The sequence below is a fragment of the Festucalex cinctus genome, chromosome 20 (genome assembly GCF_051991245.1).
Source record: "Festucalex cinctus isolate MCC-2025b chromosome 20, RoL_Fcin_1.0, whole genome shotgun sequence".
Lineage (NCBI taxonomy): Eukaryota > Metazoa > Chordata > Actinopteri > Syngnathiformes > Syngnathidae > Festucalex > Festucalex cinctus.
In genome coordinates, this window is record NC_135430.1 from 20,038,375 (window position 1) to 20,064,905 (window position 26,531).

The window sequence follows — 26,531 nt, forward strand, 5'->3', positions numbered from 1 at the left end:
TGGGCTTATCTTGCAAAAGATTTTATCTTTCTACCGCACATAATTTTACGACATTTATTTATTTTTTCTAAACAGAAATATTGATGTCAGCATTTTACAGAACATTCGTTTTAATTCGTCATGTTTGGTGTCAATGAAGCTGTTGCAAGCTTTGAGCTGATAAACTAACGAAGATAATTCCGGGTAAGCTCAAAAGGGGGAGGGGGGGGGGGGGGGGGCACGCCTCCAATCTTCATCGTACCACAGATGGTGTTTTGAGCGCAAGGAATTGAGATCCATAAACACGGACGTTATCTTTGATCAAGCGGGCTCCCGATTGGAATTTGCAGCGAGCGCAAAAAGAAGGAAACCGTCTGATTTACATCCAAAATCCAGCAGCCGTCGACCTCCCGCTGCTTCCTCCGCAGTGGTCGCTATCTCTTTATCAGCGGCCTACGCATGCCTGCACTCCCGCTCACCATGCGTCCCCCCGTGCGTCATTCCTCGCCCAAAAAAGGGAGGAGGGAAATAAACAGGCACCCCCCCATCCCCCCACCGGCCCCACCCAAATACAAGACAATGTCGCAAATTTCAATGTACCACTTTGTCCCAATTTAAACTCCAGTTCAGGAGTGGAAAAGGTGCTTTAGAATTTTTAATTCTCACTTATGCATTAGCCTTTACAATTCAGGTTAATAAATGTTAAAAGTAAATATGTTTCTGTGAAACATCCGTTTTTGTCAAAGTCCACATCATCTTGTAATTTGCATCAAATCACCTTTTTCCACTTGTGTTTACTTTGCTTCCCGTCCGTCACACTCCCTCTTGTGCCATGCGGTAGTCAAAGACGCTGCCTCGCTCGGGGAAAGTCTCATTCAAGCGCCTGCGCTTTGTCGCTGCTCTTCCATTTGCTTCCTCCGCCTTCCCATAAGCTCCTCCCCCAGGCGTGTATAGGCAGAACATGTCCTGTAGAGGGGAACAGACACATGCGCGTTATCCGGGGGGCCCCCGTCACTCCAAGGTAAATTGCCTTGATCGACTATAGTAAAAAAAATCAATTAATTTGGAATATTATTCTAACTGGAATGGGGAATCACTTTAAATGGTATGAAACCCCGATAAAAGTAAATTATTCTTGATCCTACGAGTTTAAAGCATGCTATCGTCGCACGCTTAACTTGGGGAAAAAAAATTAATAAATTGTATCTCAAATCATCTTTCCCCATTGAAAAGAATGGAAAAGTGATTAACTCATTCAATCCCAAAAACGTATAAATACGTTTTTAATACATTCTCATTCACTCCCAAAAACATATTTATACGTTTTTTTGTTTTGTTTTTTTAAATGTTTTTTATGCTATAGCAAACAGAAGGCTTTAACATAGCTTCTGACCTGAAGAAGTCGCTTAAAGCAATGGTAGTATTACAAAAAGCGGCCATCAATTGGCAGTAGAGTATAAGAGATCAGCCATGTTCCAACATGCTTTTTTTTCCCCCAGTGTTTTTTTTTTGTTTTTTGTTTTTCCTGATGACAAGAGAGTCTAATCTTTCTTTTAGTAGGTGTCCATGTCTTTATAGCACTAGAATATAATATTCTACAAATAATAATTGGTGTGATCTCTCTGAGACGCCGTTTGTTGCATTCTATTAGTTCACCCCCCATATGTCACTAAATAATAAAATGTCCCTTTAAAGATTTAAAAAAATGAAACTATTGACGCTAACCATTAGCATAGCACGTTGATGGCAATTTTGCATCGTTTGTTAGCATTAAGCTAAACGGACTTTTCAATGTGGTTGTTCTAAAACAGCTTGAACCCTATTTTTTTATTTTAATTTTTTTTATTAATTGTTCACTATTTACCAAACTGTGGCTTGTTGTGGAAGTGAGTTGAAATTAGCTCACTGCGCACATATACCGGTAAATGACTGCTTGCCTTGTATGTTGAAAAAAACAACAACTTTGAATTTGGGTCAATCATAAACGAGGTCATCTTGATATCTTACCCCAGGTTGAAGGCTGACGCTGGTCTTCGCACCCAGACTGAGCACCCTGCCGTCTGCTCTGTGAAGCAGGTTCAGTCCTGCCGCACCAGCTTCGCCCCCTGACGTCAGAGGAAGAGAAATTGGTTACACAATTTACAAACAAAGCCATTCTGAAAAGGCGGCTTCAATGCGTTTACCCTCAAGGCCGTAGGGGCGCGCGGATCGCCTCTCGCTCAGTACAGAAAGGACCACTTTGTCCCTGAAGAGGAGCTTCCGAATCACACCGTCTCCTCCGCTGTACTTCCCGGCGCCTCCTGAAGCGGGCCGCAAAGAGAACTGCTCCAAAATCACTGGGTACCTCGTAGAAATGGGCAAAACAGTGCACAACTTACATGCAATACTGATAAAAATATTATTCTTGAAAAGTATGGGGAAAAAAAAAAAAAAGACGAAATATAAATGTTTTTTAAGTATTTTTTGGCTTTTATTGATAGGACACATGAAGTTAAAATAGTTATCCAGTTACTATCATCAACTCTTAATTATTGTACTGAAATAAATGTTTTGTCTAACAAAGGGTTCAGCAACCTTTCCTGTCCAAAGAGCCGTTTTAGGCTAAATAAATAACAAAAAAAAAACATTTGAACATTGTGGTGAAGGAAACAGTGTGCCATTTGTTAGTAGTCTAATGTAATGAGGGCCCAAAAAAAGATGTAGTATCCATTATGTAAAGATTCATTTTCTTCTACCTTTCATTTTTCGTTGTTGAATTTGTGTGTGCAGGTTTGTCATTTTTCAGACCACATTTTTAGTCTTTTCTGCTTTTTTGTCAAATTTCTGATATTTTTGGCAATATTACAATAATTTTCTGCCTCTCTTTATCCTTTTTCTTGGACATTTACTCTGCCTTTTTTTTTGCTATCAATTTTTGACATTTCTTGTTCTTTGAACGTTTTTTTTTTTTTTTTTTTTTCCTTCCCTACCTTTTTTAAAATAAGGTTTGTGACTTTTTTGGCAAATGTATGTACCGGTACATTTTATTGTAATCTTCGGACTCTCTTTTTTTGGGGGACATTTTATTATTACTTTTTAAACATTTTCTGTCTTTTTTTAAATTAATTTTCTGCCTTTTTTTTTTTTTTTTTCCCCCAAATCCAAAGACATTTTATGGCAATTTTCTGCCCTTCGTCTTTTGTTTTTGGACATTTTATGGTTACTCTTAGAACATTTTCTTTTCTGCATTTTCCTCTTCCTTTTTGGACATTTTTATTTATTTATTATTATTTTATTTATTTATTTTTTTATTTTAAACAACTTTTCTCTCCTTCACATCTCCCTTTCACCATTCTTTCTGACAAATGGAAAAAAAATCAATTATTTAATTATTACTTTTTATGTAAATAATTCATTTTTTTAAATTTTTTTTATTTTTTATTTTTTATTTAAAAGAGATCCTCAAAGAGCCCACATGTGGCTCCAGTGCCGCAGGTTGCAGACCCCTGATCTAACCAGATCCCACGTCTTACCTCTTTTCCAGAATCTCTGGGTCAGTGATGCGCGTGTTGGTCATGTGACTGTGAACGCCACTTCTCCCATTCCAGCTTGGCCCGGCCCCGGCACCACCGGCGACGGTCTCATAGTAACCGACTTTGTCGCTGCCGAAAGAAACGTTGTTCATGCAACCCTGATGAACAGACGCAGGTGTGTCAATGGAGAGCTCGCAGCGTGGCGACATCTTATCGCCGCCATCCTCACCTGGGAGGCGGCGCAGACCTCAAACGCTTTGAAAATGACATCCACGACTCTCTGGGACGTGAGCACGTTCCCGCCAACCACGGCGGCGTTCTGCGAAGGCTGCAGGATGGAACCTGGGGGGATGATGACTTTGATTGGGGCGAGACAGCCCTAAATGTGTGTTGGAAGGAAAAACATTGAGGAGCTCATTTCATGGCAATGGATGTCCCAGACAAATTAGATTAAGAGGGAGAAGCATCAGACCTGATTGAGGGGGATGTCCTGTCCCACCATGCAGCGCAGGCAGTAGATGAGGGCGGAGAGCGTAATCGCTCGCGGGGCGTTGCAGTTCCCCCAAACCTCCGTTCCAGTCCCGGTGAAGTCAAACACAGCAGTGCCCTGTTGTGGTTAAAGGCTATTAACTCATTCGCTCGCCGCCATTTTCACATTTCGCAATCCCGTTCGCTCCCGCCTGTTTTACTGGATTTGGACTGATTTTGCAAGGCCCACAGAATATTGTGTTCGATTGCTATAAAAGCATGGAACCTATCAAAAGAAAGATTAAAGTCTCTTCTTTAATCAGGGGAAAAAAAAAAGTATGTTTCTGTTTCCGTTTTGCAGCAATTAGCATTAGAAGTTTTCATCAGTTTTCACAAATCTATTTCAAATTGTAAGTAATTGAGCTTTTTTTCTCAATAGCCCTGGTTGATCTCCTTTGCTCTGCTGCCACCTGCTGGCCGTTTGTGTAATAACTACCATTTCTGCAACCGTTCTTTGCAGTTGAGAGGCTGCATCAAAGCCTTCTGTATGCTATAGCGTAAAAAAAACAAAAACAAAAACATATAAATACGTCTTTGGGACACAGAACATTAAAAAAAAACGTATTTATACATTATTGGGAGCAAATGAGTTAATGCTAACATATTCACTTGAAGGAAGATTTCACGACACTGTTTTAAAGTGAAAGCTTGTTTGTTTACGTGGCAGCTTCTTAGAGTGTATTAAAAAAAAACATTATCACCTCTTCTTAAATAAAAAAAAAATATATATATATATATATATATATAAAATTTTATTTTTATTTTTTGACATGTTGACTCAGGAAGGCTGTCGAATGCTAAGCTCTCATTAAAAAAATAAAAATAAATAAAATTTAAATGAATATAAATAAATAAATAAATACATGAATTCATTACATTGAATGAAATAAATAACGATTATCACCTCCTCTTCATTGATCTGCACCCGCAGTCGGATTGGGGTGCCGTCGTCCATGAAATCCTCCGACTCCACCTCCAAGGAGCCCGTCTGTTGCCGTCGACGACGCGCAAAGTCTCTCAGCATGTCCCGGACTGCCAACTCGGCATTACTCTGCAATATGCACGGGCCGCGCCGTCACTTTATCGTCTCCGCTCTGCCGTTTACTCTTGGAGCCGTCGTTACCTGGATGTAGCCCATGTAAGCTTGAACCACTGCCAGCCCGTAGCAGTTGATCAACTCCCCGACCAACTGACTGCCTCTGCGGTTGGCTGCTACCTGAGCGCGCAGGTCCGACAGGTTGTCGTGGAGGTTCCGTGTTCCGGACGACTCGGGGTACTGGGCCGGAGCCATCAGGGCCTCCGTCACAGCTGAGGAGCGGACAGCGAGAGTAGCAAAAAAAAAAAGACATAAAATTGTCGGAAGAACGTAATGGTAGCGTGTGTTTATTTTATCCTTGCCAATTTGTTATTTCATAATTAAATTTAACATCCCAGTCTCGTCTTCTAACCTTGTGCACAGTTTTTAAATTAATATAGATAATTGCATCCTATGCTATCCACTATGGAGTACCAAAACTGCCAAATTTCAAAATAAATAAATGACGAAATAAATAAATGAATAAAAGTGAATATAAAAACGGATATAAAAAATATAATTAGAAAATTAAAAAAAAAAAAATATATATATATAAATGGAAATAAAAACAACAAAATGTCATTTTTGAACTACATTTTTTATATCCATTTTTATTTTCACTTTTAGTCATTTATTTATGCATGTATTTATTTAGTAATTTACTTAATTAGTCATTTATTACTTGACATGCCAGCTTGCATTGGAGAGCTCCAGCAACGGACGACTATTCTTGTCCACTGACACCTCAAATTGCGACTTGAGTTGCTAGGCAACGAGTCGAGCATTGAATGCTTAAAATACATAAAGACATAAATACATAAATATTTGTCCTACCTTCTTCCTGGAAGACGCCGCCTGTTACCAGCTTGAAGGAAATGAAGACAGCGCCCTCTTGCTGCAGAGAGGTGGAGTGCGGGGGCATGGAGCCTGGAGTGATGCCTCCTATGTCGGCATGGTGCCCCCTGCTGGCTACAAAGAACACTGGCCCACCAATGCCTTTCTTAAACACCTGAAATTCAAGGAGGGATTGTTGGCATCGGAGAGTTGAAAAAAAAATTCTGCGGGACACGAACTGACTGGAGTGATGACCGTGAGATCGGGAAGGTGACTGCCGCCAGCGCACGGGTGGTTACTCAGAATCACATCGCCTTCTTTGAGTTTATCCCCGAGAGATTTGATCTAAACAGAAAAAAAAGAATGGAGTGTTTTGGGTCAAAGCAGCTAAAGGTAAAATTCCCCACCTGAAACTGGACAGTCTCCTGCATTGCACCGAGATGGACGGGAATGTGGGGCGCGTTGGACACCAGACCACCATCCGGTCCAAACACAGCGCAGGAGAAGTCCAGACGCTCCTTGATGTTGGTGGAGATGGAAGTTCTTTGCAGAACTCTGCCCATTTGTTCTACCGGACCACCCAAAAACAAATGAACCACAGAATTTGGAGTATTTTGCCGATGGTGTGATCGGCCCACCTGCGATGCTCATGAAGCGATGGGAGAAGATGGACAGCCGCACCGTGTTGAGTTCTGTGCCCACTGCGCAGTGCGGGTCAGCACCAACCGTCATGCACACGTCGCCCCTTTCTGTCAAACGGGCGTCGCAGCACGGCTCGACCAGGATCGTGCTGAGGGGGGCATGCGAAAAAAAACCGATTCAAAATCTGACGGAATTCAACACAAGACGTCTCTTAATAAAACTCACTTTAGAGATATGATCGGATCTCATTTTTCAGATAGATCTCATCATAAATATTAATTATTAGGGATACACGATAATGCTATTTTCAACCGATACCGATAAACCAATCATTTAGAATGTGCCGATGTCGATAAATGGACCAATGTGGCATGTCAATTATTAATGCCCGATTTCTTTATTATCTAGTATATTTATCTGTATGAAATGAAATTGGTCGCAAATTGCCCATAATTTTCGGCCAATTTCTCTATTATCTGGTTTATCTTTAACACCAAATTGACAATTGCCGATAATTATTGGCGAATTTTTCTATAATCTGCTTTATCTTTTTGGTGTCAAATTGTTTGATGATTGCCGATAATTTTCGGCAAATTTCTTTATTATCTGCTTTATCTGTTTGACGTCAAATTGGTCGATAATTGCCGATAATTGTTGGCAAATTTCTTTATTATCTGTTTTATCTGCATGATGTCAAACTGGTTGATAATTGTCGATAATTATCGGCAAATTTCTTTATTATCCGGTTTATCTGGATGACACCAAATTGGTTGATAATTATCGGCAGATTTCTCTATTATCTGGTTTATCTGTTTGAAGTCAAATAGGTGGATAATTGCCGATAATTATCGGCCACCGATATTATCGTGCATCCCTATTAATTATCCAAAGTATAAGCGAAGTGTCCATGCCTGTTCTTGTCAATGATGATGGCTGGTCCCGGGATGGTGTGACCACAATTAAGCTCCTCCCACAGATACACAGCGGTGTCATGGTAACCGTCCTCAAAGTAGCATTTGGTCATCTAGACAGAAGAGCAAATGTGTCATCAAGCACATTTCCAGACCACAAGTCTTCAAGATATGTTATTTCCTCAAAAGTGGACAATCGGAAAAATGATGTTGTCAGCCACAAATTGTGCAGGTTAAAGACGACGTTAGCTAACGAGTCTCAAAGGACATTCTGATTAATACATGACAGCTCAGGGGGCGGCCATTTTGCCACTTAGCTGTCGACTGAAGATGACATCACAGTTGTTCAGGGCTCCGGCAACGAACGACCAATCACAGCTCACCCGTGTTCTGAAGCGGAGCTGTGATTGGTTGTTACCCGAGACAGGCGCAACTGTGATGTCATTTTCACTCATGGAAAAATGACCGCCTCCGAGATGGATCAAAACGACTACAATTTGCTGTATTAACTCATATTCCACCAATATTTAGACTAGTGAGGCTGCACAGAACATATTATTGTCAATAATTTTATTTTGGGAGATTGACTTCCGCTTTAAAATGATAAGAGAGGTTTTGCATTTATGTCATAGGTACTGTGCAAACTGTGTAACTATGGTGGAAACTGTTTTTGGGAGTGTGAATACTGTTGCCACAGTACCATCAAAAATACACACATTAATGACAAGTGCAGTTTCACAAATATTGCCACCACCATTGTACTTCGTCATTCAAATTTACAAACTTTTTGCACCTGAATAAAAGAATGACATGACAGTATTAAGTATCATTAAAGGGAAAACAAATGATTGACAAGATGTTTTATGCAGCCCCACTAATCTAAATCCGGTATTCTGGTTAATATTACATTACAGGAATCGAGTTCAGCAGCAAAATCCAGCCGTTTTTTTTTATTTTTTTTTATCCCTCTTAGGCGGCGGCCATTGTGCCACTTGCTGTCGAGCCAAAATGACATCACAGTTGCTCAGGGCCCAGGCAACAACCAATCACAGCCCAGCTTCAGAAAACAGGGGAGCCGTGATTGGTCGTTGCCGGAGCAACTGCGCAACTGTGATGTCATCTTCAGGCGACAGCCAAGTGGCACAATGGCCGCCCCCTAAGATGGATAAAAACTGCAGGATTTTGCTCCATAACTCCTTAACTCATGTTTAGACTAGTGAGGTCACATACATCAAATTTTAGGGTGAAAGAAAGGCATTTTTATTTCTCTCTTTAGTCAAAATGAGTTGACCGGGATAACAAAGGTTAAAAATGAGCATGAGTTGCATGTGGACATTATTTTGGGGGGGTATTGTGCAATAGAGTCCAAATACCGTCACAGCTTTGGCCTGACCACGTCCCTTCTTCGGTTTGTACGTCAATTTGATGCCCGACTTGCCACACCCCCTCACTCTGATGTCATCGACCACGATGGGCCTGTCTGGGATGGTGAATCCAAACTCCTTCCGATACCTAAACACGAGCAAATCCTCAGCCGAGCGTCACGTGGGCGGACGGACACGGCCGAACTCTTTTAGGGCGCCAAACCTTTGCGCAAAAGCGCGGCGGAAGTCGCCGGCTCGCGAAGTCTGTTCGTTTCGGGGGTAACCGGCTGCGGTCACCATGAGGGCGCAATCGGTGCCCTCGTAGCGCAGGTGGAGAAAAACCTCGCTGCTTATCTGGCCGCTGAGAAGATAAGACAAAAAAGACATTTGTGTGAGACAGAGCTATTTTGATTTTGATTGGATTTATTGAACATATAAACAGGCAAACAGCAGAGATAAAAAAAAATAATAATAATATAAAAAAAAATCAAAAGAAAATAAAAGTCAATCAATCACAACTTACATGTTCAAAAGGGAGCAGGAAGAAGTTAGAAACTTATCTCGTCCGACCCCTTTTACTAAATAGATTTAAACTTATTTCATTATTAATACTAATGTACTATTTTTAAAACAAAATATATAAACCAGGTTATATATACACACACACACACAAGTGCACTTAGACATATTCGCATTTGCCAAAAACATATAAACATGAATTTCATAAACATATACCATAATACCCATCTAAATCATTTACACATACTCACGTGTACAATTTTCATACTCTGGTCTGACATAAGTCATTTTTTTGGAACTTTATTTTTAAAAAAAATTTTAAACTCCAGAAGTGAGTCACAATTTTTCAAATCAATTCCCAAATGATTCCACAAATCAACACCTTGTACAGAAATACAACTTTGCTTAATATTTGTTCTTGTTTCGGTTTTTTTTTTGTAGACACTTGTACCCCTTATATCATAAGGACTAGGGGTGTTAAAAAAAAAAAAATCGATTCGGCGATATATCGTGATACTACATCGCGCGATTCTCGAATCGATTCAATTAAAAAAAAATCGATTTTTTTAAATTTTTTTTTTTATTTTTATTTTTTATAAAGAGTTCAGAATTGTTCATTCGGTAGTCTTACCGATTCAACGTCTTATCATCATTTCCTTTTTTTTTTTTTTTTTGTGTGTGTGTGAATCGATTTTTAAACGTCCATTTTTAATGGAAAAATATTCAACAAAACGTCTGACTTCGGGTTCGGATTCACACCTTGAGCATGGAAGAATGTTATATGAACGGAACATTAAGCCTTAATATTTTATTTTAATGCTGTTCAAACATGAAACAGATTACAACCTCTATAAGACTGAAATTTCAGATCAATAAATAATAAATTTTCATATAAATCTTACACTCTACAAGCTTACTGATTAGTATTTTCTAAATTTGAATGGAAAAAAATCGCAACAATCGACTTATAAATTCGTATCGGGATTAATCGGTATCGAATCGAATCGTGACCTGTGAATCGTGATACGAATCGAATCGTCAGGCCCTAATAAGGACTGTGTCTAATTTCAAACAACTTCTGAGTACTGTGGCCGAGTACATTGTGATCAACTTTAAACATTATTTGTACCATTTTAAAATCCACCAAGTCATCAAATTCCATTGCATTTAATTGAATAAATAGCGGATGTGCTGGTTCTGCACATTTTGATCGATGAATTAATTCTTCTCGCTCTCTTCTGCAATTTGAAAACAGAGTTGAAAACGCAGCTATGACGTCACCTGTCGAACCCGCGCGCATGCAGCGCGTCGCCGCAGCGCTTGGACAGCAGTTCCACTCTACGGTCAAGCTCGCTGAAGGAGCCCTTTTCGTACTGCAGCGAGCACGGCTCCTGCACTTCCTCCACAACGTCCGCTAGAGCCAGACCGTAGGCCGACAGCACGCCACTGTACCTGAATGAGCAACAATATACATTGTACAGTAAAAAATGATGTGCGTCATGAGCTCTTTTTTTTTTTTTTTTTTTTTCCAGGTTCATACTGTGCCCCAAAGCAAATCTTGAGCTTTTTTTTGGGTTTTTACTTATGTATAAAGACGGTCTTCATCCCGAGGGCTCGTGCGATCGCGCAGGCGTGCTGGCCGCCGGCGCCCCCGAAACACGCCAGCACGTGCTGAGATGTGTCATGGCCCTTCGCCTGAGAGTGCAGACATTTTAACATTCAACATATTCCGGCAGACTCGTATAGGAAAGCGCACATCGTGACTTCAGTACCTGCGTCAGGGCTCGGATTGGCCGACACATGGCCTCATTCGCCACGCGGATGAAGCCCATGGCCACTTCTTCTAAGGTCATTTCAGATCGGCTTTTGGGCAAAGTAGCGTTGTCGGAGTGGTATGTGCCGTTTGCACCGGCCTGCAAAAAAAATAGATATATTAAAAACTATTTCAAACATTACAATTATTGGCGTAAACACGAGCACAATCTAATGAGACTCATTGCAAGATATGGAGGACTAAAAACGCCAAAATAAATAGAGAGAAAATAAAAACGGATATAACATTTTAATTAAAAAAATTAATACAAAAAAATAAACATAAATGGAAATAAAACAACAAATGTAAATAAATAAAGTAAAAATAAAAGAATAATAAACAAGGCGAAAAAATAAAAATACATGTGGAAATAAATATAAAAATAGATTTTAATATCAATCAATACATAAAAAGGCTCTGATCTCATATTTATTTATTTCATGCTACAGATGCTGTCATGAAATGTTATTCAAATGAGGGGGCAGTCCTAAGTGTGTCTTGGGTTGGACTCCACTGCAACAAACTGCCTCAAACTCTGAGAGCAGAGCGTTTTTATTGATTGGTTGACAGTTAATTCTATTTACATATTTATTTTTGTATTTATTTCCACATTTATTTGTATTTTTGGATCTTGCCTATTTTTGTATTTATTTATTTACATATATATTTGATTGTATTTTCCATTTTTTGTTTGGTTTTTATAGTCGTTTTATTTATTATTTTGGCATTTTTTTGGTCCTTCATACAAGACATGCATTAAAATTCAGTCTTTAGAAAACGACATTGACAAGGCTACAGTCACTATAATGTTAAATTGGAAACAGCAAAACAATATTTCACATTTTTGGACCGCAAATAGGTCCAATGAGACGCTATCAAGATAAATATATTAGTACTTGTGATTGGTTAGAGGACAGGAAGTCGTTGATTTCTTTGGTGAGACCGCGGAAATGCGTCATAGTCTCCTCCAGGGATAGAACTTCGTTCTCGCCAGGACCAAAGATCTTGGGAAAGAAGGATGGGAGGAGGCGGCCGAGAGCTAAGTTAGCATCTGTCACAGTCAGAGGACCGCCTAGGAAAATCAAAACGGGATGTCATGTTACAATGTTTGACCAAAGTAATGCACACAAGTTTTTTTTTTTTTTTTTTTTTTTTTTTTTTGTGAGCTATCAAGGTGTAAAAACAAATAAACAAACAACAAAAAAATGATATTGCAGTCCATGACATTCATCCAAGGTGTGCGGATGAACAACACGACAAAACGTCAAACACAAGCAAAGCAATGACGGTTATGTACATGAATTACCTTTCCTTCTTTTAAATTTTTTTTTTTATATTAATTTAATAATAAAAAATAAAATAAAAATAATAATAATTTAAAAAAAAATTACCAAAAAAAAAAAGAAAAAAAAGAATTACCTTTCCGATAGCAGGCTGGTCCCGGATGTGCACCGGCAGACTCTGGTCCGACCACAAACATCCCGGACCTGACAGATGACATCATGCCAATAATTAGGCCACAGACCGCTAACACGATCTCGTGGGACCCGATGCGAGAGGCGTATCAATAATCAGTGGGTCAATATATTCACACTCTAAGTTGAAGTACAGATAATTGAAGTACTTGATACATTGTTAAAAAAGTACTGATTCAACACTATAAAGGAATACTTGACTCATTGAGCCATTTTCAGCAGTAAAAAGTTCAGATTTTGTCTATAATTAATGCGGTAACTTCATTATTTTTCATGTACAATTCGTATTTTTTCTACCTGCTGTCGACTGATGATGACATCACCTTGTGATGAGGAAGTGGGTAACGGCCAATCATGGCTCAGTTTACTGACCGAAGCCAGAAAACAGGTGAGCCATGATTGGCCGTTACCCACTTCCTCAGCACAGGTGATGTCATCATCAGTCGACAGCAAGTAGAAAAATGTCTTTTCAAAAAGGTATTATTAATTGTACATGAAAAATAATGAAGTTATCAAAATTGATTCTGGACAAAATATTAACTTTTCACTGCTGAAAATTGTTCAATGAGTCAAGTATCCCTTTCAGCAAAAGTAAAGAAGTACAGACTGGAATTTATTTAAGTACAAAAGTAACAAAGAAAAAAAAAAGAGAATACTAATTTTGATAATTTTACACAAAGATTTTTTATTTTTTTTTAAATATTATTTAATATTATTTGCACACCTTTCGACCACAGCTGACTTTACCTCTCTATAGTATCCTAGCATCTTTTAAATTTTGAAACTTCGCCACTTTATTATTTTTTTTTAAATGCCTTAAAATAATAATGTAGCCTATAATACTAGTGTGACTTCAACTTCAAGATAAATATGTCATCCATGAAGGTTTTAAAAAAAAATAGTCATGAGTCTATTTTATGTAGAGATATCAATTTTAAAATGCATCAAGTAAGGGTAGTACAGACATCTGGAAAAAAAAAAAAAAAAAAAAAAACTACTTAACTCATTCACTCGCCGCCATTTTCACATTTCGCAATCCCGTTCGCTCCCGGCTGTTTTACTGGATTTTGAATGATTTTGCAAGGCCCACAGAATATTGTGTTCAATTGCTATAAAAGCATGGAAGCTACCAAAAGAAAGATTAAAGTCTCTTCTTTCATCAGGAATGTTTCCATTTTGCAGCAATTAGCATTAGAATAGAGCTAAGTTTAATCAGTTTTCACAAATTATTTAAAATTGTAAGTAATTGAGCTTTTTTTTCTACATGGCCCTGGTTGATCTCCTTTGCTCTGCTGCCACCTGCTGGCTGTTTGTGTAATAACTACCATTTCTGCAACCGTTCTTTGCAGTTGAGAGGCTACATCAAAGCCTTCTGTATGCTCTAGCATAAAAAACAAACAAACAAAAAAAACGTATAAATACGTCTTTGGGACACTTAGAGCATAAAAAAAACGTATTTATACGTTATTGCGAGTAAATGAGTTAAGTACAGTAACAAAGTACAAATACTACACTTTGTTACTGGTCAATCGATTTTTGTTGGCGATAGACCTGAAGAAGAGTCGCGAGCCTCCGCCTGCCGCCACAGTGTTGATGTCGAGCTGAGGCGCCTGCAGCGTGACCCCAGCTGTGGTGGCCTCAAACACGTGCTCAAACTGGCCGGCGTAACGACTCACGTCGGTAGACGTGCCTGTGGAAGTTAAGTATAGGACGCAAGATTGTTTTTGCGGTCACAGAAAGGCACAAACGACACAAATCTTCATAACGGCGCATACAAACCAACAGCGCAGACCTACCGCCCATATCGAAGCCGATCGCAGGCCTCTTCTCCATCTGGCTGTAAGAAGTGACGGCGTAACCCACGACCCCGCCGGCCGGGCCGGACAAGACGGCGCGCGAGCCGCAGAACTGCCGCATGGGAGTCAGACCGCCGTCCGACTGCATGAACAGGACGTCCACGTCCTGACGACAGAACGGAACGCTGCTGAAATAAATCACGATCGACGATAACGCTGCATTTAATTGAACCAGCTTGCCTTCAAAGCATCCTTAAAGCCAGAGGTGAAGCCTTTCAGGTACTCGCGGATTTTGGGTGTGAGGTAGGCGTCGGCGCAGACGGTGTAACCTCGAGGGACCGCCCTGACCATGGGCATGACCTCGGAGGACAGCGACACCTGGCTGAAGCCCAACTGACGAGCCAGGGAACCCACGGCTTTCTCGTGGTCGGACCACCTGGGGAGGAAGGAGGGGAAATTGTGACAGAGCTACAACATATGGCAAAAGGACAAAAGCATCGTCATACGGGTCTTTTTTTTTTTAATAATTCATTTTGACTTATTTTAGGCACTGAAGCTCCCATAATTGACACGAGTCCGACAACTGAAGATAGTTTCATATGGAGGACCAAATGTGCCAAAATGAAAAATAAATACGTGTGAAAATAAAAACTGACATTAAAAATATAATTCAAAAATTAAATTAAATACCAGTAATAAGTTAAAATACAAAAAATAAATATAAATGGCGTATTTCATGCTGACGGAAATATGAGAGCACGGCATTTTTATTTATTGATGACATTTAATTCTATTTATTTATTTATTTTTATTTATTTACGCATTTATTTTTATATTTATTTTCTACTTTTCTATTTACTTTGTTATATGTATTATTTCCATGTATATTTTTTTGCATTTAATTTTTGAAATATATTTTATATATCCGTTTTTATTTATTTATTTATTTTTTACATTTTTGGTCCTCCATAGTTTCATGCATTGAGATATAAAAGTAAAAACAATTTTGTCAATATATCGTTACAGCTAAGTGTCATCAAACCCCAGTTTGTTGACATATATAGATCTTTTTGGCCTCAGGAGGTAGAAAGTTTTCTTTTTTTTTTAATATTGTTATTTTTTTGAACATGTAGACTTTGGCTGCATTCCAGAAAAATGGGGAAAAAAAAAAAAGTCTGATTTATCCCACTCGGATTGTAACAGTTGCGAGCTCAAAGCGTTCCGGGCAATTGTAAACAACAAAGATGGCTGATTGTGATGATTTTTTATTTTTATTTTTTTTTTAAAAGACAAACATATTTTGCACCACGTTCATTTTTTTTTTTTTATTGGTCGGTTAGAAACATGTTTTTTTTCCGACATCGTGACTTGGACCTCCAAGTTCGAGTGGTGTTCCAGTGCACTTTGCAGGAAACTCCTACACTGTCCCACTTTCTTTGAATGCACCACGAGGCAAAAAGAGTACAAAACATGCAGTTGCACTCACGTGTAGGAATGAAGCAGAAGCACAGCCAGACTGCGAATCCCACGTGACAGAACCCCTTTCAGGTCCTTCTCGACACGTTCCAGATCGAGCTCCCGCCATACTTCCAGACGATCCCCGGTGCTGCCTGCGGATGGACGCCAAAAAAAAAAAGAAAACACATTCAAATGAGTGACACGATCATCTGTACAAACACCAATAAACACGACGGGATTCCTGAAACTTGTTCAAGTGAACCACTTTGCTGATAAAAGTATTCAACCTTGACTTGGATGGGACAAACAAACCTTGGTAGTATTAATGAGTAATTATTGATTACTCATGAGCCATGACCCTCAAAAAAAAACATTCTAAAAGTGAACTCGCAGAGTGTTTTTGTTGGCGCACCTGCGACAACGCGCTTGGGATCCTTCCTGGGTAGCTGGCAGCCATCTTGCTTCAGGACAACGCGCTCGTCTACCTCGATAACCTCCTCATACAGCACTTCAGGCACCGACACCTCCTGCGAATGCGCACGGAAACATGATTTAATGCGTTATGTCAAACTGGACAATGTGCAGAAAACAGGTGAGGACATATGCAGAGCGGCAAAGATAAAACCGATAAGGGACGTATGATAGTAAGTTGTTTGTTCGAGCAAGACGTGATCAGAGTACAACATACAAGCACATAAACAACTTCTGTTTAGCCTTCAGGACAGACCACATAACCATTAATGGTTCACTGGACATAGGGCAAACTCTAAGACGGTTCTTTGTAAGATGACAAAAACAACCTTGCTTATCCCCAAGGTTTCCAAACTAGCAGATCTAATCTTCAATGGGCTGTTTTTTATTGCAGGGTGAGGATTACCAACCAAATCAAACAGCTTCGGCCGGGCCTGTGTTCCAATGTGCAGCAAGTCTTTGAAGCCTTTCGTGACCAGCAGAGCCGTCCTCTCGCCGTCTCTCTCCAGCAACGCGTTGGTGGCCACGGTGGTGCCCATTCGAATCCAGCCGATCCGAGACGTGTCGACGGGCTGGTCGCGAGGAAAGGCGGAGCCCGTTTCCTGCCGGCCAAGACGCAGACGTAGCACAAATTCAATTCAAACGCATCAATTTTTTTTGATTTTTTACAGGTACAATTGTGTTTTTAACTCATTTACTCCCAATAACGTGTAATTACGTTTTTTTTTTTTTTTTTTTTATGTTTTAAGTGTCCCAAAGAGGTACTTGTACGTGTTTTTATTTTTTTATTTTTTTTATGCTAGAACATACAGAAGGCTTTGATGCAGCCTCTCAACTGCAAAGAACGGTTGCAGAAATGGTAGTTATTACACAAACGGCCAGCAGGTGGCACCAGAGCAAAGGAGATCAACCAGGGCCATGTAGCAAAAAAGCTCAATTACTTACAATTTTGAATAGATTTGTGAAAACTGATGAAACTTAGCTCTCTTCTTTTTTTTTTTTTTTTTTTTTTTTTTTGAAGAGCTCAGAATTGTTCATTCGGTAGTCTTACCGATTCAACGTCTTGTCATCATTGCTGTTTTCTTTTTTTTTTTTTTTTTTTTCTTTTTTTTTTGTGTGTGTATGTGTGCGTGCGTTTGCGTGCGTTTGCGTGCGTGCGTTTGCGTGTGTGCGTTTGCGTGCGTTTGCGTGCGTGCGTGTGCGTGCGTGCAAATACGTATAAATTTATACTCATTCATTCACCTAAAACCTTCTAAATATCCCATTACCCTTCGCCTTAACCAGGTACTTCAGAATCTTGCCAGAGTCGTGAGATTTAAATGGTCAGGAGACCAGAGAAAAGGTCAGAAAAAAAAGAAATAAAGAGAAAAGAAAGGTAAATCAAAGTGACATCCAGCACCGACCAAACACTTCCTGCCTTCCCCATGATTACAAAATCAAAGTCTTACGCCAACCCCGGAAGCCTCTAAATTCCAGCAAATTTAGCGAGATCTCAAGGGCCCAGAGGAAAAACTAAAGAGAGGAAGGAGGGAAGGATCGATAAGGCAGAGTGAGATCAATAGAAGCCAGTACATCCAATCCATCAAAGTGAAGTCCAGCACCAACAAGACCCCTCCTGCGTGGTTACAAAACCGGAGTCTTATGCCAACCCCAGAAACCTCATACTTCTAATAAATTAAGATCTCAAGTGACCAGAGGAAAAACTAAAGAGAGGAAGGAGGGAAGGATAGATAAAGCAAAGTGAGAACCACAGACACCAGCACCAACTGATTCAAGGGGCTGTGGGAGGGAGAGGGTACTTCTGTTGAGTTTCAGTAGATGCTGGTGCGACGGATCTGGCATGCATAAGGACCACCACCAAAGAAAGAAGCCGTCAACCGCGGTCCAGCAAAGCGAGCACCCCCCCCTTAGCTCTCTCTAACTTAGCTCTCTTCTAATGCTAATTGCTGCAAAGCAGCAACAGATAGAAACATACTTTTTTTTCCTGATGAAAGAAGAGACTTTAATCTTTCTTTTGATAGGTTCCATGCCTTTATCGCAATTGAACACAATATTCTGTGGGCCTTGCAAAATCAGTGAAAAACCAGTAAGACAGCCGGGAGCGAACGGGATTGCGAAATGTGAAAATGGCGGCGAGTGAATGAGTTAATAGCAGCACATTTGCTAAAAAGATCATTTTCCATTTGCGCAGTTCTAGTGCCCTCGGGTGGTTAGTTTATTAGTGCAGTCTAATTTTAATTAGGCATGTTTTGGCCACCGACGTTTAAGACCCACGCTAATCGCCAGATGAAGGGGAACGTAACACGAATTCCTTCACAAATTGACAAATTAACAAGTACCTCAATATTAAAGCATTATTTGTGATTGTAGGCCATTTATGTACATTTCGGTTAATGCTATCGGTACCATTTACTATGCATATGTATAATTATGACATCATCTAAGTAGCATTGTATATACATTTAAAATGGTTGACTAATGTTACATCCCTAGTTTTGATTAACACTGCCTGAAAGGTATTCTTCTTTTTTTTTTTTTTTACAACATGTTCATTATTGTCATTGTAGCTTGCACTGCATATGTTCAGACGTCAAAGTTACCTCCTCCAAGACTCTGCGGATGCCCTCAGTGGGGGCGTCTTTGTAGTTCTGGGGGTCACGGGAGAGCAGTTTGAGGACCCTCTCCCGGCCGTCTGGTAGGCGAGCGAACACATCCGTGAAGGTTCCTCCTCGGTCGATGGCAAAGTCAAACTTTCCTTCAGTGTGGGCCATGGTGAGCACCTGAGACAAGACACCTGTGTGAATGTGTGCACCTGATTTATGTAAATTATGTCTTTTTTTTTTCTCTCAAGTTTTCATGTTTTAAACTACAAGCTAGTAGTAGAAGGTAGTATAAACTTGTGCAAGTTACATATAAATGATGCTAGACATTTGAGAGTTACCTTTGCACCATATTTAACTCCATACTTGAGCGCTACCTTAGGAGACCACTATAAAATGAGCTGCAATTTGAGACATACATTGCATCATATTTATACTTAAAAAGAAGTCTGCAGAAATATGACACGTGCACAAACAGGAGTGGTGCATAAAACCCCCCCACTGTTTTTGCACATTGTCGTGGTCAGTAAATGGAACTGGACGTCTGTCTTCGTGCAACGTCACAAAACACAACTGGGGTGCAAGTGCTCTACTAAGTTTTGCTTACGTATGATTCGTTACCGGGCATCCGATGAAAGGAGAACTGAATTCACTCACCCGTCAGCCAGCTCAGGCGTTTTGTGAAATCTTCAATGTCCTAACCTCAAGAAGTCCCCCTTTGCGTGTTCTTCAAGGAAGCGACAGTCACACATAAGATTATCTGGAGCTCCGCCCCCTTCCACTCTCCACCACCCTTCAGCAAAACCGGTCCGACACGGTGAGTTTTAATGAGTAAGGTTTACGTTATTATTATTATCATCATCAATAATAATAATAATAATAATAATAATAATAATAATAAGAAGAAGAAGAAATAAAACACTTCTTCGAATCATTAGTGGTACGGTAGAACCAGCACGGCTTTCTCTGGTAGATTCAACACTATCAGAAAAAAATGAGGTAATTTCACAACCTAAATTCTGTTTGTTAGCTGATTTTTTTTTGTTTTGTTTTCAAAACAGCTTTCGTACTACTTCCTGTAGTAAAATGGGGAGTTGGGTGATTTGTCCAATCAGATTTCAGCCAACGTGCATTGTCAGGCAGGAAGTGGTGAGAAAGATTTCAAAATAAAAGACACGGTGTCGTCGGACAGGAAGCGTCATTGCGGCTTGGAAAATAAAAGTGAAAACAATAGCAAAGTTTTAACAAAACGCTCGCACGATGCAGTTCTTGTCATAACTTCAGACAGTTGTGACATACATACTACTGATATAAACGTATCATTGAGCTCGTCTTTTCTTGGAGGCACACGCCAAACAACTCACTAACATGACTGTCAACATCATTGATCATATAACTGCGGTGATTAGATTATGCATATTTACAGCAGGCATAGACTGAGTGATAGCATAAAAAGGATATCCCGCAAAATATTGTTTAAAGGGTATTTAATGAGCATTAAGGCACACCAGACACCACACATTGATGACATTTGATTACATATTATGACAGTGCAGTATTTTGCATGGCTTGTCAGTGCAGGATCGTCATGCATTTAAGGAGGTACCCTGTCTAGGAAGGCTGGGGTCGAAGTACCTAAAGTTAACAGCATGAAAGTCAAACCATGCATTCGAAAATTTTGAAATCGGATTTGGAAGAGATCATTAGCTTATACATGTGTTTACAGGTGACAAGTTTCCCTATTAACCAACATAGCTACTCACTCATTACAGGATGTTGCGCATTAACCATAACTTTTTTTCTATCAGCTGCTACATTTATGTCAAATGTAGAGAGAAATTCAGGATCCATTCAGCAGGCACAAAAATAAGAGAACAGAACAAAGCACACATGCTTATAAAAACTATAAAAGACTATTACATTTTCAGAACTAATCTACATTGCACGGGCACAAGAATGACCAATACCATCCTGATTCAAGAGTTTGTGCAAGTAAAAGGCCACTTGGGTGTATTGCATCTATGTCCAGTATGTCAAAGTCACACATCTGGTTAGGCTACATTTGCAGAGGAAATCTTTTTTTCTAAGGCAGCATCATCACGTTGTCATCATTGGGACATTGTTATGTTGCGGGATTTTCTTTTCATTTGCTATCGTGACTGTGTCAAAAAGCTCGACAGTGATTGTCAGGAACCATCAAGAAATGTTGTGCCTTTTATGGTACAATCTTTCACAGTCTGCTCTGGGCTTTAAAAACGTGTTCTACTAACTAATACTTTGACAGAAAATACTTGGGTTTCCAGGTCATTCCACACAAAACCACTTTTGAACGACTCAGTGACAGTTTTGACATTGTGGGTGGCATTTTTGTTGGTTAACGTTGCAGCGGCATCCTCCAGTGGTGTCACCTGGACCCTTGAAAACAAAAAATAAAAACATTTGCTTTGCACATTGACCAGTTTTATTAGTGTCATCATTTTGAACCACTTTGACTTATAAGCCTCAAACCAATTAATTCATTTGGACTTTATCTCTTGATGAAAATTGAAGTGTGAACAACCTGAAGTCAACACGTGTCTTGTGTTGAACTTTGGCATACAGTTGATCCAAACAACTTACCTTTGGCCCCCAGCGTCGACCTCTGGTGACCCAGCAGATTTCAGTGTGGCAGACAGTGCAGCGCAGCCAATCACATCCGTCCTTCTTTTGCACGATGATGCCACACTGGGGACAGTGCATCGCCTCCCCAGACTGCACCAGGGTCTGTTTGTGAAAACCAAGATATGAAACGTGTCCTATCCTGACAATGCTACACATTTAGCTCACTTGAAGTAGATGTGTTGTGCTCCGTGCGGCGGAGTCGTTGATAGCGCGGACCGCAAGATCATCTTGGTATTCCTTACAGTTTTTTCCCTCATGAATAGCCTGCGCAAGCAAGCGTTTCATATCATCAATTATCCTTTTATTGTTGTGCATAATGTGCCATATTTACTCTTTACCTTGCAAATGAGGCAGTTATGCTTCTGGCATACGGGGCAGTGATACACATTGACCGTGTCTTCGTACAAGCACCAACCCAGGCAGTCCGCGGTGGCGCAGTGGTAGCTTCCTTCACATCGGGACTCTGCCACAGACAAGCTTCTCTGCAGCCAACGCTGGTACTCCTCTGGTGTAACCAACTTCCAAACGGGTGGAAGAAAAATGTTCAAGAGCATGAAAAACAAAACAAAAAAAAACCCTCCAAAGTGTCTTTGTTTTACTCACAGCTTTGATTTCCCGCTCCTGCAAGGAGCACGTGCAGGCGTACGTGTCATCTCTGTAGGGACACGCCACTTCCGGCTCCTCACTCAGCATAATGACGGAGCGCAAGCAGTCTCTAGGAATTAAAGGCGCAGGCAGGCAAAAATTGAGTTCTAGAAAAAAATGTTTTCTGAGTGCGTATGCATTGATTCCCTCCCGCTTTCAATATCCCAACATAACACGTTTCACTTCCCGACTCTTTACTTGCAGAAGCAGTGGAGACATTCCCTGAGCAGTGCGCCCTCTCCTGGCTCAAGTTCTACATAGCAGATCCTGCAGTCCAGAGGCTCGGGATTCGGTACCAAGTCCTGGCTGTCCATCATCACCAGTTGGGCAAAATTTTCCTGACGTTCCTCTTCCCTTGCCTAGGACAAGGAGGGTTTCCATCAGCCATCAACTTATCATACATTATTGGAGAAACTTTAACACACAGAGTACTGTATGCAGTACACACATTTTTGTGGTATGTCCGGTAATTTCTAAAACAAAGGAATTGACCTTGTCCTTCCAATACTTGTTATATTATATATTATTATACTGTTATATTCCCAGATAAAGACTATTCTCCTACCTTCTGGTACTTTGTAATTGCATCTTTCTCCTCCTGGAGCCATTTGCGTTCCATTGAGTCCGGTTCGTACTCGCCCGGAACATCGTAGGTCTCAGGGCGGTTCGCGCTGCAGATCTCGCAGCCGGGCCGCGTCGGTTTGTTGATGTATGTACAAGAAGGGCACGGCCAACCCTGACGGAATGCATGCACACTTTTATTATTTGGTTTTTAATATCAATTTACAGTATCTCCTCAATTCGAGACCAACTTTCTAATAAATGCTTCTGCCCAGGAAGCAATATATTACAATACATTGCCTTCAAAACAGACATGCCACCTGTAAAGCTGCAAGCTGAACCGGAACCAAACTGATGTGCAAAAACAGCCGTGGCATATACCCCATTGACTTGGTTCACCGAAAGGGCTTTTGATGGCAAAGTAATTACCTACATTTGGATTATTTAACACAGTGCAGTTGAGTACTTAATGGTACACATTGGTTGGGTATTACTTTTGTTGTAATGTAAAGAGATAAAAAAAAAAAATACCTAAACAGCTTTTGTAGTGGACATTATTAAATTGTGTCCATTGACTGCATCTTGTCAGTGTGTTACCTGAAGGTCAGGTGCGTTTGTGGTCAATTCTTCATAGAGTTGAGCCAACTCCACATTGGGGACATTGCCTTCTTGCTCAGTGTGGTTACTTCTCTGGGACCCTATGCAGGACAAATATGGAAATTCTCTACACTTGATTCGCATGGTATGACTGCTACAAAATCAGACGCGTCACTCACCGCCGTCGCCACAATCTAATCTGGGTGGCAAGGTGTGAAAGGGTCTCTGTTCGTGAAATGTGTTACTGTTACGATTAGAGAGCGCGCGCAAAGCTGCACACGGAAGCGAACTGTGAAGGAGTGCGCTCTCCTGGTCCTGCTGGAGGAGTTGGCGGGTCAGGTGAGCGTGGCACGCTGACAAAAGGTACAAAAACGCCGTGTCGCCATCCTGACGAACGCCGTACGAGGCCAGGGAGCGCTGGTTCGTGCACAGGCACTGGCCAATCACCCAACGCTGCACCCATGGGTGAAAGCCATACTGGAGGAACATCTTGAGGTGTTGGATTGAAAACAATCACAGAACAAAAAAAATGAGCTTAAAACACAACAAACGGGGGGAAGAAGACAAGATGGGACACAAACCTGCTGTTTCAAAGCTCCAGTCGTCATTACAGGAGAAACTTTCATGGTGATGCAACATGATGTCGACGAATCCTCAACGACAACAGTCAAACTGTTGTGAGACAACGGGCAACATTTGAGAAACTACCACTCATACAAGTTGGCAGGTCTGCTATTTAGGTGACTGGTCGAGAAGGAAACCTACTTGATATCAGTGTCTTCACGTAGTCTTTTAGAGGGCTGGATCTTCAGTGCAGCCTTCTGATGCGAAAGATTTGCAGCAAAGATGGATGCCGCCTTCATGTCACCAGCCTCGATGGCTCTGGTCAACTCCATGCAAGCCTCTTCTATAGATGTTGACATGCGCGTCCACACAGAAGAAACACAAAAGGTCCCACTTAAGGTGACAAATGTATGACGAAGGTGTTGCCATACCTCCAATGAGTCAATGCATGAATGATCGAATGAGCACATGAATAACAAAGAGATGACCAGTTACAAGTAAGATTTAAAATGTTCCACACGCACCTAACTTCTGCAAAGATGAGTTGCCCTGGAATTGAAGACACTCTGTGTCACCATCTTCTGAGGCTGCTGCAGAGTGAGAGCAGGGGAGAAAACGCCAATGTAATTCGCAATGCACGTTATGGATGTAAAAAGGTTAAAGGTCGCTGACCTCTGTGCGCTTCTCTCAGCGATGTCGTCATGACAGTGGCCCACTGCTGAGCCTCCTGCTCACAGCGAAAGTTGAAGCTGATGTGATCATGCGGAGGCGCTGCCAGACTCAGCTGGTGGCATTTGGGCGTTTTCACCTCGTAGTTCACAGATCTCAAATCATACTTGACGAGAGTCTGGAGAAAGAGCGAAACTATTACAAGTAAGAACAAGACTCACAATGTCTGATTGCTCTCTTTTATCTCTGTAGCCTGGTTGGTATCGGACTTAAGTTTTACTTTCTGTTCAGGCAAAGTTGCCACACCCAAAACATGCCTTATATTGTTCTCTTTTGGGAATAATTGTCCGTCATGCCTCTTACAGTAAATGATCAAGAATTTAGCTCAAGAAACAACTTCAACATGACACTGCACATGAGAAAAACATTTTCATACTTTATTGCAATGTTAAATAATGGCTGAATAATAAATCAAGAGTTTACTGGTATTACATAAGATTATAAAAAGTAATGTTTTTTTTTTTTTTTTTTAATAACCAGTGCTTAAAAACATGGGCCCAAAGAGGGCGTCAAACACGACAGGCTCTAGTAGGTTCAAAGCTGGAAAAAAAGCTTTGAAAATGGCCCTAAAGTTCATAGCAAACCTACATTTCAATTGGAATAAAACATGTGACTTTAATAACGTTTTAGAAGGCCACCGCTACAATACTTTTGGTCATGACCAGAATTAATAGTATATATATTTTTTTTTTTAGTAGTGTTTTTCTTTTTACTAGACCCATTCAAGCCAAACGTCACTTCAAAAAAAAAAAAACATCCTACTGCGACGCCAGGCAGCGAACTCACCACGCAACGACCATTGCCACTGCAATCTTGGAGCGACAGACGGAATTCCCCGGACTTCTCCGGGTCCATACTGAGCTGAAGGCGAACGAACTCCCCACCTATGCCCGGAAGACGAAGCGGTCGAATACCGGAATGGCACAGCGACACCCGAACCGACATGAGGACGGTTTGACAGTCGGGTTCGGCTTGCGACGCTCCATACTCGAGAGCCGAAGCAAGCGTGCGCTGTTCCGTTGCGACGCTGGCGGTCCAACCGCCCGAACTCAGTGACATGGTGTCAAGGGACGCATTTAGAAAAAAAGAGACACTGACCGAAGGGCGTCCGGTTTTGTTCCACTTCAAACGCTGTTCCAAGTATATGTTGTTGTAACACCGTAGCTCATGTCGTATCTCCCTCACCGACAACACAGGAAGCAAGTGCGTGGGCTGTCAAATATCAGTTACTCGACCTCCAAATGATTTCCTCCTTTTCTATTTACTGTAGCTCCTGTTTTTGCAACACAAAGACGTTGGAACTTTGGCGACAAACTGTAAATTATATCTTCAAGAAGCGCTTGCTCGTACTCAACTGTCACGTTCTACTTCTGCTTCGTCTTCTTCGGCTTGTTTACCGGCGAGACAAGGCAATAGGTGCGCAACTTCACACTACCCCCTGCGGGCGTGGCGTGTAACTGCACTTTACATTCATCCTCTTCAACGCATTACATTTTGATTCTTGCCAATTAACAAGAATGAGCGTGACCAAGTCATTCGGCTGTAAAACGCCATGATGTAAAAGAAGACCATTGTGGAAAAGGACATTAAGGAATAAAAACTGACTTTGTAAAACAACGTTTTCTTATCTTATGAAACCTTGAAAATAAATTAAATGTCATTATTTTTTTTTAAAAAGTATGACGTTAAAATAATCATTATGAAATATTTAACCAAAATAAAATATTTGTTACATATTAAAGAATAGCATAACACTTTTCATAATAATACTAACACCTCATTTTAAAATGTAATGGC

At 40.6% G+C, this 26,531-nt stretch overlaps 2 protein-coding genes across 4 annotated transcripts; both read right to left on the minus strand.

The window, feature by feature from the left end:
- Nucleotides 1–5: 5 nt before the first annotated feature.
- oplah (5-oxoprolinase, ATP-hydrolysing) lies at nt 6–19,982 on the minus strand. Its single transcript, XM_077508723.1, has 28 exons — nt 19,635–19,982; nt 18,978–19,157; nt 16,788–16,979; nt 16,319–16,433; nt 15,935–16,058; nt 14,689–14,884; nt 14,449–14,614; nt 14,204–14,342; nt 12,597–12,664; nt 12,074–12,249; nt 11,137–11,277; nt 10,947–11,059; nt 10,646–10,816; nt 9,069–9,206; nt 8,855–8,993; nt 7,482–7,594; nt 6,567–6,718; nt 6,336–6,496; nt 6,172–6,273; nt 5,929–6,103; nt 5,143–5,327; nt 4,924–5,070; nt 3,964–4,098; nt 3,721–3,870; nt 3,492–3,649; nt 2,163–2,323; nt 1,987–2,084; nt 6–945 (listed from the first exon to the last, which is right to left on the minus strand). Exons 2-28 carry the CDS (start codon nt 19,146–19,148, stop codon nt 793–795), a joined length of 3,939 nt encoding a protein of 1,312 aa, XP_077364849.1. The 5' UTR covers nt 19,149–19,157; nt 19,635–19,982; the 3' UTR covers nt 6–792.
- A 465-nt stretch (nt 19,983–20,447) lies between these two features.
- On the minus strand, nt 20,448–26,142 carry shrprbck1r (sharpin and rbck1 related). Of its 3 annotated transcripts, none has more exons than XM_077508418.1 (14): nt 25,521–26,142; nt 24,678–24,852; nt 24,530–24,592; nt 24,207–24,348; nt 24,023–24,113; nt 23,621–23,930; nt 23,442–23,542; nt 22,849–23,019; nt 22,482–22,642; nt 22,242–22,353; nt 21,977–22,156; nt 21,804–21,902; nt 21,597–21,740; nt 20,448–21,392 (listed from the first exon to the last, which is right to left on the minus strand). In XM_077508418.1, the coding sequence occupies exons 1-14, from the start codon at nt 25,791–25,793 to the stop codon at nt 21,312–21,314; spliced, it is 2,103 nt and encodes a 700-aa protein (XP_077364544.1). In that variant the 5' UTR covers nt 25,794–26,142; the 3' UTR covers nt 20,448–21,311. The 3 variants fall into 3 exon arrangements, with proteins under 3 accessions (XP_077364544.1, XP_077364543.1, XP_077364545.1); XM_077508417.1 differs by having other exon boundaries at nt 24,530–24,595; XM_077508419.1 differs by having other exon boundaries at nt 24,530–24,595; nt 25,833–26,141.
- Between the last annotated feature and the right edge of the window lie 389 nt (nt 26,143–26,531).